The following is a 17,175-nucleotide window of genomic DNA, read 5'->3' as shown; positions in this document are numbered from 1 at the left end:
GCCTGTGTGGGGGACGGGAGGGGGGGGCTGCTTTCCCTGTGCCTGTGCTGCGTGCACAAGCCTGCATGAGCGTGTACATGCCTGTACTGGGTGTGTGCGTGTTTATGTGTGTGCTCTGAGCTCCTGGGCTATCCCCACCTCCCTTGCAGGGTCAGGAGTGCCCTGACCAAGCTGGCGCTGTCCCAGAGCCCTGAGCTTCTTGGGGTCAGCGTCCTGGGTGCAAATCTAGCTTGCAAGGCCCAGCGGGAGCTGCTGGGTGCAGGGCCCTGTGGAAAGTCGGACCTGGAGCCCTGCTGTGCCTGAATATGGAGCAGCTCAGAGGGTTGCAGCTGCTCTTCCTCCATCAGGGCAGCCTGGCGTGATGCCATCGACCCTCCGGGCCAGGCCCTGGCCGCGGCCCCCAGTTTCCTGCCCACCCTCTCCCCCATTGCAAGGGTCCCTGCGGGGGCAGGGCTTTGGGAGTCTGGGCACTGGCAGTGCCCATGCAGTGCAGCCAGGCTCCAGGGGGCCGACGCCCCTGGCTGGCTTATTGGCTCTTGCTCGCCCTGCCCTGGCATCTGTGCCAAGCGGCAGCGTGGTGCTGAGCTCCGCCACCAGGAAGGGAGGGGCTGGCCGGCAGTTTCACCGGCACCGTCTCATTCTGTCCTTCTTCTTCCGCAGCCAGGAAGGCCCAGCAGATGCCCTGGATCCTCTGAAGGCAGGAGGAAGGAACGCCAGCGGTGTGGGGGGATAAATCCTGGTCGAGGACACCCCAACCCCACTACCCCCTGCATCTTTCAAGGGAGATGCCCAGGGGCCATGGCGTGCTCGCCATGGGGGGCGACTGATGCCACCAGGATCTTCGGCCGGTGCTGAAAACGGGTCGGGGCCGGGCGTTGCTCCATAGCAGACGGACGACCCCCCCCGCCCCCGCAGGCCCTCCCCTGCCATGGCAGCGAACAAGGAGAGGGTCTGCCCCAGCGGGACCCCACTGGGCCACATGAATGGTTTCCCCCCCACCGTTTACCCCTTCGCCTTTTCCAGCAGCATCCGGGGCTCACCCCCTTTCGAGGTGCTCACCAGTGCAGGCTACTTCCGGGGCTTCCCCACCGACCTGCCCAAGGAGATGGCATCTCTGTGTAAGTACCCGGAGCTGGGGGGGCCACACTGAGGGAGCGAGGGGTTCATCATTGTTTAGGGGTACCATGAGAAGCTGTGAGGCCGTGATGTTGCATGGTGGCAGGGCTGGCAATAGCCCACAGTGAGCTGATGGTGGGTTGGCATGGGATCGAGGCCAAGATGGGATTGATGCTGGGATGTGTGGTGCCACGTTGTAGTGAGTGGGGCTGACTCCAGATGCGAAGGGGTTAATGGTGGGGTGCAGTGGAGCTGGCTCCAGATGTGAAGGGGTTAATGGCGGGGTGCAGTGAGGCTGACTGTGTATGCACAGGGACTAATGGTGGGGTGCAGTGGGGCTGGCACTGGATATGAAGAGGTTAATGGCAGGATGCAGTGGGGCTGGCTCTGTAGGTGAAGGCGCTAATGGCGGGGTGCAGTGGGGCTGGCTTCAGATGTGAAGGGGTTAGTAGCAGGGTGCAGTGGGGCTGGCTCCAGATGTGAAGGTGTTAATGGCGGGGTGCAATGGGGCTTACTCCAGATATGAAGGGGCTAATGGTGGGGTGCAGTGGGGCTGGCACTGGATGCAAAAGGGTTAATGGCGGGGTGCAGTGGGGCTGGCACTTGATGCAAAGGGGCTAATGGCGGGTGCAGTGGGGCTGGCTCCAGATGCGAAGGGATTAATGGTGGGGTGCGGTGGGGCTGGCTGTGGATGTGAAGGGGTTAATGGTGGGGTGCAGTGAGACTGGCTCCAGATGCGAAGGGACTAATGGTGGGGTGCAGTGGGGCTGGCACTGGATATGAAGAGGTTAATGGCAGAGTGCAGTGGGGCTGGATCCGGGTGCGAAGGGGCGAATGGTGGGGTGCAGTGGGGCTGGCTCTGGATGTGAAGGTGTTAATGCCGGGGTGCAATGGGGCTTACTCCAGATATGAAGGGGCTAATGGTGAGGTGCAGTGGGAATGGCACTGGATGCAAAGGGGCTAATGGCGGGGTGCAGTGGGGCTGGGTCCAGATGCGAATAGGTTAATTGCGGGGTGCAGTGAGGCTGGCCCCAGATGCAAAGGGGTTAATGGCGAGGTGCAGTGGGGCTGGCTCCGGATGTGAAGGGGTTAATGGCGGGGTGCAGTGAGGCTGGCCCCAGATGCAAAGGGGTTAATGGCGAGGTGCAGTGGGGCTGGCTCCGGATGTGAAGGGGTTAATGGCGGGGTGCAGTGAGGCTGGCCCCAGATGCGAAGGGGTTAATGGTGGGGTACAGTGGGGCTGGCTCCAGATGCGAAGGTGTTAATGGCGGGGTGCAGTGGGGCTGGCTCTGGATGTGAAGGTGTTAATGCCGGGGTGCAATGGGGCTTACTCCAGATATGAAGGGGCTAATGGTGAGGTGCAGTGGGAATGGCACTGGATGCAAAGGGGCTAATGGCGGGGTGCAGTGGGGCTGGGTCCAGATGCGAATAGGTTAATTGCGGGGTGCAGTGAGGCTGGCCCCAGATGCAAAGGGGTTAATGGCGAGGTGCAGTGGGGCTGGCTCCGGATGTGAAGGGGTTAATGGCGGGGTGCAGTGAGGCTGGCCCCAGATGCAAAGGGGTTAATGGCGAGGTGCAGTGGGGCTGGCTCCGGATGTGAAGGGGTTAATGGCGGGGTGCAGTGAGGCTGGCCCCAGATGCGAAGGGGTTAATGGTGGGGTACAGTGGGGCTGGCTCCAGATGCGAAGGTGTTAATGGCGGGGTGCAGTGGGGCTGGCTCTGGATGTGAAGGTGTTAATGCCGGGGTGCAATGGGGCTTACTCCAGATATGAAGGGGCTAATGGTGAGGTGCAGTGGGAATGGCACTGGATGCAAAGGGGCTAATGGCGGGGTGCAGTGGGGCTGGGTCCAGATGCGAATAGGTTAATTGCGGGGTGCAGTGAGGCTGGCCCCAGATGCAAAGGGGTTAATGGCGAGGTGCAGTGGGGCTGGCTCCGGATGTGAAGGGGTTAATGGCGGGGTGCAGTGAGGCTGGCCCCAGATGCAAAGGGGTTAATGGCGAGGTGCAGTGGGGCTGGCTCCGGATGTGAAGGGGTTAATGGCGGGGTGCAGTGAGGCTGGCCCCAGATGCGAAGGGGTTAATGGTGGGGTACAGTGGGGCTGGCTCCAGATGCGAAGGTGTTAATGGCGGGGTGCAGTGGGGCTGGCTCTGGATGTGAAGGTGTTAATGCCGGGGTGCAATGGGGCTTACTCCAGATATGAAGGGGCTAATGGTGAGGTGCAGTGGGAATGGCACTGGATGCAAAGGGGCTAATGGCGGGGTGCAGTGGGGCTGGGTCCAGATGCGAATAGGTTAATTGCGGGGTGCAGTGAGGCTGGCCCCAGATGCAAAGGGGTTAATGGCGAGGTGCAGTGGGGCTGGCTCCGGATGTGAAGGGGTTAATGGCGGGGTGCAGTGAGGCTGGCCCCAGATGCAAAGGGGTTAATGGCGAGGTGCAGTGGGGCTGGCTCCGGATGTGAAGGGGTTAATGGCGGGGTGCAGTGAGGCTGGCCCCAGATGCGAAGGGGTTAATGGTGGGGTACAGTGGGGCTGGCTCCAGATGCGAAGGTGTTAATGGCGGGGTGCAGTGGGGCTGGCTCCATATGTGAAGGGATTAATGCTGGGCTCCAGCCTCTTTATTCCGGGAGCAGCTGGAGGTCCCATCCCAGACCAGGGCCCCCATTGTGCTGGCTGCTGCGGGAGGGGGTTGCCGCAGGAGTGTAGCGGGGTCGGCGCCAGGGTGTGGTAGGGCAATTTGGGGTTTGTCATCGGGGCGTGGTAGGATTGGTGCCTGTGAATGGCTGAGCTGCTGCCAGGATGCGGCCGCGTCAGTGCCAGGGTGTGGCAGGGTCCGTGCGGGGAAGTGGCGGGATTGGTGCCTTCACATGGCGTGGCTGGCATCAGGGTGTGGCGGGCGTGGGGCTGGGATATTTTTAGGTTTGGCCCTGGGATGCGGCGGGGTCATTGCCCGGACGTGATGGGGTTGGTGCTAGGCCGCGTTTGGGTTTGCCATCAGGCCATGGCAGGGTCAGCGCTGGGCCGTGGGGAGCTGGTGCTGGGACTTTTCGGGGATGCCACGGTGACCCGTCGCGATGACCTGATGTGATGGGCTATGCTTTGATGGGACCTCCCAGTGGTCTAAGGGGGACAGGGGGGCGCTGTCTCTGGGCTCCCATGGTGCCCTGGGAGCTCACGGTCCTGCCCCTGGCGGAGATGGCTCTCTAGGGGGAAGAGTCTCCCAGCAGCCCCTGCTGCCCTCTAGTGCCAGGGGTGAGTCAGCCCTGCCCCCGTCCCCGGGGAACGTTTTGGCGGGGCTGGTGGCTCAGTGCCAGGGCTTCAGGGCTCCGTGGAGCTCAGCCCCCTCCTGCCTGCAGGGACAGGCCTGGAACCCAGCCTGGTCTCCCGTGTGAGGATCCCAACATGCCGGAGCCGCATCCCCATGCCGCCCCAGCTGTCAGTCACGGGCCGCACGTGTCTGCGCCGCACGTGGGACTGGTCTTATCCCTGTGGGTGTCAGAGTCGTCCCTTGTATGGGGGGCTCCTGACAGGGGAGTCACGCCCCCTCTCCTTGGGTCCTCCCCTCAGCTCTGCCCAGGCTATCCCAGCCCTGGGCTGCCCCCCTGAGCTCTGCTGACCACCCCCAGCTCTGCTGATGCCTTGTAATCCCAACCTGCAGCCTTTCCTCTCTACACCATCTCCCTGCCTGCTAGAGGGGCTGCCACGTCGTTCCTTTCCCCGCAGCTGGATCTGAAGGCAGCATGGGGCGGGTAGCATGACCCATCCCGCCCTGGCCACTAGACTTTCGGGTTGCTCCCTGGAACGCCGCTCGGCCCTGTGCCACACCTGGTGAGTGCCCTGCTTGGCATGACCTGGCCAGCATCCTGTGCAACGTTGGCCCTGGTATGGGGAGCCCAGGGGCGTGCCCGCGTGTAGGGCCGGGTTCAGGCCACAGCGCCTCAAGCGCGTGCTTGGGGCGGCATGCCGCGGGGGGTGCTCTGCCGGTTGCTGGGAGGGTGGCAGGCAGCTCCAGTGGAGCTGCCGCAGGCGTGGCTGCGGACGGTCCACTGGTCCCTCGGCTCCGGTGGACCTCCCACAGACACGCCTTAGCGAGCAGCTCCACCAAAGCCGCGGGACCATCGGACCCTCCGCAGAAACGCCTGCGGCAGGTCCACCATAGCCGCGGGACCAGCTGACCATCCGCAGAAACGCCTGTGGGAGGTCCACCGGAGCCGCGGGACTGGCGAGCGGCAGAGCGCCCCTCGCGGTGTGCCACCGTGCTTGGGGCGCCAAAATTGCTAGAGCCAGCCCTGCCCGCGTGGGTGTGGGAGCCTGCCTGGGCTTTTTGACAGTGGAATCCCAGGCAGCTGCAGGTGGTGCTTGCCCTAGGGCCTGGCGGAGCGGCAAGTACATTGCGTGGGAGGGGCAGGAACGTTGGCGTCTCAGGGGATGGAGCAGCTGGGCAAGATGGTGCCTGCTGCGATCCCCCACCGCGTCGGGAGGGCGCGTGTGGGTGAAGCCTCGCTCCGCCTAGGGCAGGGCATTAGCTGACGGGCACAGTGTCCCCTGCTGTTCCGAGAGCCCCCGAGGTCTGGAGTGGTGATGTGAGGTGGAGCTGCCATTCATGATGGGGGGACAAGAGCCTGGGGCTAAGTGGGGGGCCCATGGGGCACAGCAGGGGTGCGAATGTGGGGCTCAGCAGGTCTGGCTGCAGCTTGGGGGAGTTTTCAGGCCAGGTGGTGTTTGTGACCACGGAACGGCCTCCTCGTGTTTTGGGATACAGGAAAGGGGTACAATTTTGGCAGAGGAATCTGCCCCCTGGACTGCCCCCGGCCCAGCCCCCTTGTTCACCCTGAGCCCAGCCCCCTTGGCTCCCTCAGCCCCCTTTGCCAAACTCCACGCGAACAGCAAGCTGGCTTCTGTTCTGCTCACACTGGCTTTTCCGCAGGCCCGGCTCTCGCTCAGCCGATGGAGGGTGACGGCTTTAATCAGTGCCTGATGGACGGGTGCTGGCAGCGCCGCTGGAAAGAATTATTTCATCTGGCTCCAGATGGGAACTGCTGAGAGGGGCCCGGGTGGCGCTGGAGTGAAAAGGGCTCTGTGCACTCCCCTCACCAGCCCCTTGCAGGCAGCGGGCGGGCGGCTTTTCCCACCCAGTCCTTCAGTTCTCCATCGCGGGAGCAAAGTGGGCTGGGGTCAGGGCACCTCACTGGCTTGCTTTCTCCCTTGTGCAGGGGCTCTCGGACTTCACTAGCCCATCCCAGTGCTCGCTGGGCCCTGGGGGCCGCCCAAGCCCATTGCACTGGGCCGCACCTGGGGTTTGGCTGCTGGAGAGTGGCAGGGCAAGCCCTGGTACAGCAACCCCATCGCTGCTCCCTGCCAGGGGCATCGCCTGCCCTGCAGAGCAGATCTGGCGGGCGCCTGGGATTATGGGCTGGGTGACTAATTTGGGGAGGGTGGGGGAGCTGGATGTGCAAAGGGGATGAGTGGCTTAGAGAGGGAGTGGGTGGGGCTGGGAGTCAGGACTCCTGGGTTCTCTTCTTGGCTCTGGGAGAGGAGTGGGTTCTAGCGGTTAGAGCCGGGAGAAGGGGGGTGGCAGCCAGGACTCCTGGGTTCTATCCCAGAGTCTGGTGGAGGAGCAGAGTCTAGTGTGATGGAGCAGGGTGGGAACGAGTGTCAGGATTCCTGGGTTGCTTCCTCACCTCTGATACTGCCTTGGTGAGATGGGCAGCTCTCTGATGTGGGCAGGGGGCTGTGAAGGCATCGCCCTCCAGCTGCTGGGGTTGCTAATGGGACCCAGATCCGTCCCCCTCCCAGGGCCCAGCCCTGCGCCAGCCTGGTGAGAGCTCAGAGCAGGGTCCCATTCAGGTGAGCTCGAAGCTGGGATGTTCTCCCGCTGCCCATGGAGGACAGTGCAGGAGGTGCCTTGCCCTGTGCGTCTTGTAGCTACCAGCCTCCAGGGCTATCGACCCAGCACCAGATTCACTTTCAGCTTCCCCGGCCTCCACCGTGGCTCTGCACCCCGCAGAGCCCTGGGGCTCCCTTGTCATGGTCCCCCCCAAGCCCAGTCTCCTACGTCCTGCTCCTGTGCCCTGTTCAGTTAGATCCCGGACTGTAAATGGGAATCCCCCAGCCCTGGCGCTGTGAGCTTCCCCACAGCAGTGCCCAGCTGGGACTCCAGCACTGTGAGCTTCTAGGAGTATAAATGGGCATAGTCCCTGCTCCTGGGAAGATGGAGCTGCATGCCCACAGGGGCAGTCCCAGCTCAGTGGCCTGGCCTCCTTTGGTCAGCTAGGCAGGTGGACTTAGTGCATCACATGGTGCGGGAGCTGGGGTGGATACGTCTTTGCTTTGGCACTTTGCCCTCAGGGGTGGCTCTCCACACCCCAGAAGCAGCTGCCTTCCGCTGCTCTGTGGTGCTGGGAGCCCCAGGCAGCCCGGAGAAGTGGCACTTCCAAAACGTGGCATCTGTGTGAGCCACAAGAAGTCCTCCTCCTGTCCCCATGCAGGGGGAGCAGAGTTGGTAAAGCTCCTCTCCCTGCCCCAGTTATGCAAATGGAAAAACTGAGGCATGTAATGAGGGGGATGCAGTGCAGCAGAAATGGAACCCAGGCGGCCTGGTTTCCAGTCCCAAGCTCAGCTTGCTGAGCTGTGCCATAACCTGCCAGCGGAGCTCCCCCTCTCCTGGGTTTGGGATCGTCCTTCCAGGGGTGGGCAGTGGGACATCCAGGGAAGAGGAACTCCCCACACATCCCTTGGCCTGGAGCAAGCAGAAAGCACCTCCCTCAGGGTCTGTAGCAAAGTGGACACCCAGGCTGGGGTACTAGGGGGGCTGGGACTTGGCTGCTTTGGGGGTGGGGGCAGGGTGCAGGGGGACCCAGTAGGGTGATTACCCAATTTGATGTGACGTGGGGTTCCCTGATCTGCAGCATCCCTGGGAGCTGGGCAGAGGGAGCAGGGGGGTGAAATGTGGGGCTGTCCCGTCCCGAGCGCAGTGAGCCCATGGGTCTCCAGGGGGAGCCAGTAGCATCCCAGCTCCAAGCATACTGGCCTCTCAGTGAACCCCGCCGAGGGTACGAGGGGGGAGGCCAGCCGGGGCGGCGGGGGGGGATGTAGCTGGCGGCCGCCTATACCCTGTGGTTTATTTTCTTTAGTGTTAACTTTCAGCGTCTTTCAGGCCCGCTTATGCCGTACTGGCTGGAGTAGAGGTGCCCCCAGAAATGCCAGTCCCAGGGCCCCTGGCAGCACATGGGCTCCCCTGCTCTCGTCTCTGATCACTTTTAGGGGAGCCAGCGAGCCCTAGTGCCACCAGCCGAGGCTTTCCAAGCACCACATGGACATGAACTAATTCAGCCCTGCAGCCCTCCGCAGGAGGGGGTGAGGGATATCCCAGCTTTACAGATGGGGGACAGGGATGTACTCTGCCGGTGATAAGGCTGGCAGAAACACCCAGGAGTCCTGGGTCCCAGACCCTGCCCTGCTGTAACCATTAGACCCCACTCCCTTCCCAGAGTAGGGATAGAACCCAGGAGTCCAGACAGCCAATCCTGGTTTCTCCAGCGACTAGACCCCACTCCCCTTTTAGAGCTGGAGATAGAACCCAGGAGTCCTGGGTGCTGGGTTTCCTGTTCTAACCCCTGGCCCTCTCCCCAGGCTCTCACAGCTCTGCCCAGGGGTACAGACACTGCTGCTGGGCACAGCGAACCTGCTATCTCAGCACTGGTGGGAGGGGCTGGGCGATACAGCTCCCCAAGGGCCAGCAGGGGCCTCAGGCCTGCAGGGATGATCCTGGGGAAGCACCCTTAGGAGCAGCACCCTGAGGTGCCGGATGAGATCAGAACCCTGTCGCACTGGGGTGAGAGACAGCCCCTGCCTCCAAGAGCCCACAGTCGAAACAGACCTAGAGTGGGAGGGGAAACTGAGGCACATGGCAGGGCAGTGATTTACCCATGCTCAGTGGCAGGAGTCAGGGATAGGACCCAGGTATCCTGACTCCCAGCCCAGTGTTCTAGCCCCTAGACAGCTCAGCCTCAGGCTTCCCGCTTGGTGCCCCATTGCGCTGGTCTGTGCCCTCCCCCTCCAGGTTCTGGGCTTTCCGCCCACCCAGAGCAGAACCAGCATTCGGCCCTCCTCCCCACTCGAGCGAACCCGAATGCCCCCAGGAGAGGTGCCAGGTGCTGCCGGCTGGAAGGGAGGGAGTGACTCCCCTAGCTCTGGAAGTGCTGAGCGCCCCTTATCTCCATCTCCTCCTGGCTTAATGCTGCTGCTCTTCCTCCTCTGCCCACAGGCTCCTCTGCTCCAGGCTGGCTACTGGTGTTAAAGACACAAGGGGTGAGGGCTGCCAACGCAGACCTCCCTCCAGCTGCATTGCTGCCGTGCCTTGCCAGTTCTCAGCTGGGACTCCAGCGCTGTGTGCTTCCCTGCAGCAGTGCCCAGGCAGGACTCCAGCGCTGTGAGCTTCCCCGGAGCAGTGCCCAGCCAGGACGTCAGTGCTGTAGGCTTCCCCGCAGCAGGGCCAGCTGGGACATCAGCACTGTGAGCTTCCCCTCAGCAGTGCCCTGCCTCTCATGATATTGCTTTACAAATCTGCAGGGGGTAAAATAGACCCCAGGAACCCAAGCTCCCAGTGTCCTGCTGTAACCACTAGACCTGCCTTGCTCTACTTTTCAGGGAGAATAAATCCCTGCCTGTCAGGGTGCTCAGCATGGCTGAGCAGCTCTGCAGGAATTACCTTCCCCACAGGTGGTTCTAGGAAGGGGAATCAAGTTTGCACTGCTCCAACCCCCCACAGCTCTGAAACCCCCAGATCCCCTGCTCCGCCATCCACAAATAACTGACCCTCTCCCGCTGCTTCCCCCAGCCACCCTCTCCCCTAGAACCGCTCAGCTGACGTCCCATCCCCATCCCCCATTGCAGGGTCCCTGATTGAAGTCCAGAGTGGGGAACGCAGGCAGGGAGCAAACAGAGGGAGAATCTGTGAATCCAAAATTGAGGGGGGCTGCCCCCCATCCCAATCCTGGATCCACATCAGGAGTTGGATCCCCCCTGCCAAATGCCCCTTCCCCCAGTTTCCTGCCCCTGCTGCTCAGCTTGTATATCTCCCACCCCTGGCAGCCGGGTCTGTTCCCCCTTTCTGGACTAAACCAGTGGGCCCAACATCCATCAGATATGTTTCTGGCCCCTATCGAAGGGCTGCGCTCCCAGTGCTCTAGACGGGGTCAGGGGAACTGACTGCCCTTCCCACCTGCTGATGTGCAGGTCCCCAGGTGTTTATGGGCACCCTTGCCTTTAACGAGATGGGGGATGGCTGGAGGCTGGGATGCTAATTGATCCCTACAGCCCCAGCGCAAGGCCCCGGCTGGCTCCACTGGCCCAGGAGGGTGGTTGTGTCCCGAGTGTTGAGGGTTACTGAACCCCACCCTTAGGGGTGCTGTGACCATTTCAAGCAGCCTGTCAGCTGTGAAGCTAAGCAGAGGTGGGTGTGTTCAGGAGCGGGGAGGGAGACGTCCTCCTGGAACCAGTGGGGTGAGTGACTCAGTGGGGAGCACTCTCCACTCACAGTCAGGCCTGATCCCAGTGCCCAACTATTGTTCTAGGGGACTCTAGAGTGGAGCTTTGTAGGGAGTGCTCTTCCTTCAGTCAGCGCTGACTCCCTGGCTGAGCTTGGGGGAGCTGTGGTGCAGGGAGCTAGGTGGAGGGTCACTAGGGGGTGCTGTGCTGCATGGAGATGGGTGGAGGGTCAGTAGGGGGCGCTATGCTGCAGGGAGCTGTGTAGAGAGTCACTAGGGGGTGCTGCAGGGAGTTGGGTGGAGGGTCAGTAGGGGGCGCTGTGCTGCAGGGAGTTGGGTAGAAGGTCAGTAGGGGGCACTGTGCTGCAGGGAGTGGGGCAGAGCCGCTGTGCTGTGGGATGGGGGCTTAGTAGGGGGCTGTGCTGCAGGGAGTGGGGTGGAAGGTCAGTAGGGGGTGCTGTGCTGCAGGCAGTGGGGTGGAAGGTCAGTAGGGGGTGCTGTGCTGCAGGGAGCTGTGTGGAGTCACTAGGGGGTGCTGTGCTGCAGGGAGTGGGGTGGAGGGTCAGTAGGGGGCGCTGTGCTGCAGGGAGCTGTGTGGAGAGTCACTAGGGGGCGCTATGCTGCAGGGAGTGGGGTGGAGGGTCAGTAGGGGGCGCTGTGCTGCAGGGAGTGGGGTGGAGGGTCAGTAGGGGGCGCTATGCTGCAGGAAGTGGGGTGGAGGGTCAGTAGGGGGCGCTGTGCTGCAGGGAGCTGTGTGGAGAGTCACTAGGGGGCGCTATGCTGCAGGGAGTGGGGTGGAGGGTCAGTAGGGGGCGCTGTGCTGCAGGGAGTGGGGTGGAGCGTCAGTAGGGGACGCTGTGCTGCAGGGAGTGGGGTGGAGGGTCAGTAGGGGGTGCTGTGCTGCAGGGAGTGAGGTGGGGGCCTCAAGAATGTGAGACATGATTATTACTAGCTTCCCCCCTCACCCGCCTCGGGGCTGCCCAGCCCCACCCATGGTGCTGGTGCTGCCCCTCCCCCTCTGTTCTCACCATATGGATCATGAATGTTGCAGTGTTTATGGCATCAGTGGGGCTGGAATGTGGGAAGGAGCCTTGGGGCTGTTGCTGGCTCCAGAGAGGGCCTGGCCCCTGGGCAAGCCTGTCCTTCACTGCCACAATGAGATCCCCTCACTGGGGCATGCACGAGAGAGAGCCAAACAGCCCCCAGATCAGACCCATGGCCTCATCCAGCCAGGTGCCCCCTCCCAAACAGAATCAATGGCCCGTGTGCCCAGTACCCCATCTCCTCCACTCTCACACTACAACAGGAGTGATGTCTTCCTGACTCCTAGTCAGGGACCCTTTCACAATGTGAAGGAGGGGGCGGGGGCAGATCTACAGCCTGTGTTTTTGTGAATCCAGACGTTGAGCACCACCAAAATGCAGCCACCTCTGAGGTAGAGCTTGGCAGCTGTTTAACAGTGGGGATGGGGTATCTTAGCCAAAGATAGGCAGCCCCTGCACTTGGGTAGTGCGGCCTAGCAGACTGGGAAGCCCCAGGTTCTAATCTCGAGGGCTGACTCACTCTGTGGTGTGCTTCAGTTTCCCCCATGTGAGCTGTGTGGGTCAAGCGGTCTCAGGGCCCTAGGGTGGTCGTGCCCCTATGGGGTTTGCATTGCCTGTGCAGAAATTTCTTGGGCCTGCTGTGAAAGACCCCTACGTGGGCTGCAGGCAGCTGTGCTGGGATTCTGAGCTGGGAAAGTGGCTGGCTAAAGCATGGGGCTGAGAGAGTGAGTGTGTGTGTGTGTGTGTGTGTGTGAGAGAGAGAGAGAGAGAGATGGGGGAAGGGATCTGCCCAAGATGCTTGGGGGTGGCTGATGGAGAGGGAAATTCTTCACTGTGGTTTTGAGGGTCACTGAGGAACCCACTGGAAGGTCTCTAACACTAGTGGTGGCGCGACTGTGAATGAGTCAGGGCACGAATGAGAGAGACTGACGTGTGACTGTCTGCCTGTTGGTGTGCGGCTGTGACTGTGAGCGTTTGCGATAGCGATCGAGTGGCCAATGAGCCAGTGTGTGGGAAGGGCACAGTAGTGCTGAGTGTGAGTTGCATCTGAGAGCGTGCGAGAGTGACACTAGCGCCGTGCATGTGCTGCTGTGAATAAACGTGAACATGACGATGCATTGTTCGTCTGTCCATCCTGGTGGGGAAGGGGAGGAGATGGAGGGAGGCCAGGGAGAACCCAGCTGTGTTCCCAGTTTGCTGACAGTGTGTTGGGTTCCTCTTCCCAGACAGTGAGTGCGTCACTGCCAGCAGCTGGTTCCCTGGTGGGGCATGGCACGCAGGGCTGGACGGTGGAAGGGCCTGGCACCGGGCCATGTGGCCAGTACAGGAAGTAGTCAGAGCGCCACAACAGGAAATGGAAATGCCAGCCTCACCCTCTGCTAGGAACCCAGACGGTTGCAGCATACGCTGCTTCCTGGAACCACTGTGGCCGGCCAAGGTGGGGTGTAACCTGGAGCTGTCCAGCGGGGCTGGTGGCAGATGGTAGGATGCACCGAGCCCCAGGAACAGGCCTGGCAGGTCTGGCCTGGCCCCTGATTGCGCTCTGGGCAGAGATGATGTCATTTCAGTCACACAGTTGCACAAGGCTGCCAGAGTGACTCTGCTTCTCAGAAACATGCATCAATGCCAGGGAAGGGGGCAGGAGGGCTGCCCATGTGGGGAGCTCCCGGCTGCTGCAGCCCAGCCTCTCCCAGCAGGGGGTGCTGCGGGGAGTGGGACAGGAGGGCTGGCTGTGGGAGGGAGCTGCCAGCCGAAGTGCTACTGCTAATGGAACAAAGGTTCACGTCCATGCTTTGCAAGTACGAGGTGGGCGGGGTGTCTATAATATCATTAAACGCAGGTCATTTTTTGGGGAGGGGTGTCCTTTCTGTTGCCCACCCTCCGCATCTCAGTGCCCCTGGAACTTGCTCCTTCCCCTCCCCCTGGGGATCAATCTCTCCTGGAGCTGGCAGGCTGTGGAGGTTTCAGACATAAGAGAAAAGTTTCCCCGGAGGCAGAGGGAGGGATATGGTAGGTGGGGGGAGGGCAGCAGAGGTTTAGCCCCGGGGCAGCTGGGCACATGAGGGCCAGCCACCGGCAAGATGAGGGATTCATTTCTGGCATGCGTCTGACGAAGTGGGTATTCACCCACGAAAGCTCACGCTCCAAAACCTCTGTTAGTCTATAAGGTGCCACAGGATTCTCTGCTGCTTTCACAGATCCAGACTAACACGGCTACCCCTCTGATACTTGATTTCTGGCATGGGTCAGCTTAACCGGGAGAGGGGGCAGGGGGGGCAAAGGGGAGGCCTCAAGGAAAGAAGAAGGAAAATGTGAGCGTCTCTGCAAAACAAACAGGGCTTTATTCAGACATGAAGCCCCAGTGGCTGGGTAGGCGGGCGAGGGGCCAGGACCTGTACCCTCCCAGCAGCATCCTGTCCCTCCCTGTGCCCCCTCAGCCAGCTCATGGGGGTTGAGGTGGAAGGTGACGCTGTACCCCCATGTCCATGGTAAAGCCAGGCTGCCACCCCACCCCACCGGCTGACTAGGGGTAGGTGACACTGTGCCCCAGAAGGTGTCCCCCCCCCGATCTGAGTGACGCAGGTGACGTGACCCAGAAAATGTTGCCCCCTCAGTGCGGGTGCCGGGGAAGTGAGTGACAGTGGCTCCTTCAGGTGGGGGTGACAGGGGGAGCAGATGACACCGTAACTCCAAGGGTGCTGCCTGCTGATGCAACAAGCCCCATTTAACCCACTGGGGCGGCGCCATAGGAGTCCTACACTATAGTTCACAGCTGCCCTCTTTGATGGGAGCGGCCCTGGGAGACTACAGCTCCCAGCATGCACCGATCCCAGTGGCTTGCCTAGGATGAGGGCATTGTAAGTTGGGACTTGTAGTCAGTCTCTCTGGGGCACCTGGGAACAGGCCAGACTACATCCCTTTGTGCTGCTGAGTGGCGGCTCTCGGGGGGGGGGGCTCCTGGCCTGTTGGCAGAAGGCTGCAGGGATCCCTGGTGTTGGCATCTCGCTAGCCTGCTGCGTGCCCCACTCCCACAAAGGCTAGCCCAGGCACATCTGGTTCTCGTGAAACATTAGAAGCTAATAGTTTTAATTGCCACAGTTGAGGGGAGGGAGTTCTGGTCCCTGTGCTCTGGGGGGCGGGGGTGGAAAGCGAGGAAGGCTTCTTGTAGGCCTCTGCCCTCCCCCCAGCCCAGCTCGCCTCCATCTTTCAGAGTCACTAGGGTTGTTACTAGGCAGCCCTGGCCCTTCCTGTCAGGGGCTCTGCATGGAGCAGTCAAGAAGCACAAGAGTTAGGGGGTCCCAGTTCATTGGCAGCGGTTGGGTGGGGAGTGACTAGCAGAGGGGGATGAGGCTGAGCAGTCTGGGGTGGGGAGGGGGATGAATCAAGAGATGTCACCTGATCTTATGCAGGGGCTGTCGGGTTGGGATGTGAGCGGGCCTGGGGGCTCCAGAATTGAGCCATGAAACTGTAGGGGCCTGAATGGAAGCAGGAGCTAGAGTCTTTGCTGCCCCAGAAACACAAACTTGACCCCTCCCCCCAAAAAAATACATCAGACACGGCTGCACACAACACACACACGCACCACAAAGGTGTGCACAGATATTGCACGCAAACACATGCCACAGATATCACATGCACTTGAACACGCCACACATGCGCTGGCTTGACACGCACACACGTGGGCCTGCATGCGGACATGGCACCTAGCCCCACATACACGCACTAGACTGAGAGGAACATACGTGTTTCTGCAGCCCAAACACATGCACAGCACTTGGGCCCACACATTACACATGCCTATGCATGCCTGCCCAAGGCAAGCAAGTACCATGGTGATGTAAGCATGAAAGCAATGACACACGTGTTGAACAGATGGGAGCACACAGGAGAGCCATGGTGACAGCAGCACACCCACGTGGACACTGACAGAAGTACACAACAGTAGGACACGCGTGCCACACTGTACCGAACATACACACACAGACACGATCCTATCACACCCACACAAGCATGGACAGATGGACACAAAGACATGCAGACATTGCACATGTCTGCATATGTCATACACATGCACAGACGTGTCTCCATGTGCCATACTGACATGACATACGCACATGCATTGCATTGACAAAAGTCCATATATGATGAAGCCACATGCAAACACGTGTGCAGTGATACAAGCATGCACACCTGGGCATCATGCTGACACAAGAACACATGCACCAACATGAACATGCAGATACACGCACCACACCAACATGCGTGTGCTGCACTGGCACACGCTCCATGTGATGCTACACTGACACAAGTGTGAATATAGTGAATAATGGAGCAAAAAATCTCCCTAAGCATATGTTAGGATGATTAAACCAAAATGCTTCCCGCTCACCCCCTTCCTGTTGATGCTGGAGCCTCTGGAATAACAGTGACTCGTGCAATCGCACGTCCCAGTGCACCCCATGACACTCACAAGTAAGCAATGTGAATGACAGAAACCCACCATACAGCCATGGAGCAAAATTTGCTAGATTCCGTGCAAATTATTCGCTCCGTTCCATTCCCATCAGCCCCCACTGGGGTGAGCTGGGAGGGGCCCATCTCAGTCTGAGGGCTCCTTCCAACCCACCCCCTCGATGTTAGCTGGCATAGGACCCCTTGATGTGGGGCTGCTTCAAGAGTTCGAGCGGGTGAGTTCTGCGCCCAGGGAGTGAGGGAATGTCTGCGAGGCTTAATCGAGTCTGTGTGAGTCTGGGAGGGGAGCGGGAGCCCGCGCCTCCTCAGGCCTTCCACAGAGCCAGGGTTTGTGCCGAGCGGCTTCTGGTTTTAATTACTGGGCAGGCGGGTCAGGCTAATTGGGACCTTTTGGATTTCAGCAAACGCATGTGAAAGGGAAGAAGGAAAGAAAACCTCTTTCGGGCCCTGCAGCACGTCAGTCCCGACGTGGCATGCCCCACCCAGGGGTCCGCCGTGGCATGGGTCAGTGTGTGTGTACCTATAGCCCCCCACCCCCACACCACCTCTCTCCAGCCACAATGCGTGCGTCACTTTATACATCATTTGCCGGTTCAGGGTGCACTGAGGATTTAAAGCTGGGAGCGGGGGTGGGGGTGGAGGGGAATACTGCCCCTCCATTCAGACTTGCCCTGCTGCCAACTGGAGTTGTGAGTGCTCTGCCATGGGTGATCTGATGTGGGGAATACAGGAGGTTCCCCAAGGAGATCGAGGGGAGGGGAGTTGATGCTCTGATGAAGGGCAGTTTTGGAGGGCCAGAGAGTACTAATGCCCCCATGGAGTGGGGATGCTTGATCCCAAATCTCCCAGCAGTTTCTGCTCTAGGAGATCCACAGGATGTGTAGAGCAGATCTGCCTCTCTTGGCCCCCCGCACACACATGGTCACCCCCTGGCAGGAGGCACTGGGCTCTGGCCCCTGCTTCTGGCTCAGCGGCCAGCTCCCAGGGCGGGTCCGTCTCTCGCTCTCGCTGACGGTTTATTATTTCCAGGCAACTATAAATTGCTGAAGCTGCCTGT

General features: G+C 60.8%; 1 protein-coding gene across 1 annotated transcript in view; it reads left to right on the top strand.

The window, feature by feature from the left end:
* RARG (retinoic acid receptor gamma) overlaps positions 1-17,175 on the top strand; it is a 66,150-nt gene that overhangs the window by 16,284 nt on the left and 32,691 nt on the right. The window contains exon 2 of the mRNA XM_032786788.2: positions 661-1,118. Coding sequence (XP_032642679.1) covers positions 929-1,118 — 190 coding nt within the window. The 5' untranslated portion in view covers positions 661-928. The remainder of the gene's footprint in view (positions 1-660; positions 1,119-17,175) is intronic.

The sequence above is a fragment of the Chelonoidis abingdonii genome, chromosome 26, assembly GCF_003597395.2.
Source record: "Chelonoidis abingdonii isolate Lonesome George chromosome 26, CheloAbing_2.0, whole genome shotgun sequence".
Taxonomy (NCBI): Eukaryota; Metazoa; Chordata; order Testudines; family Testudinidae; genus Chelonoidis; species Chelonoidis abingdonii.
This window is presented reverse-complemented; position numbering and strand designations above follow the sequence as displayed.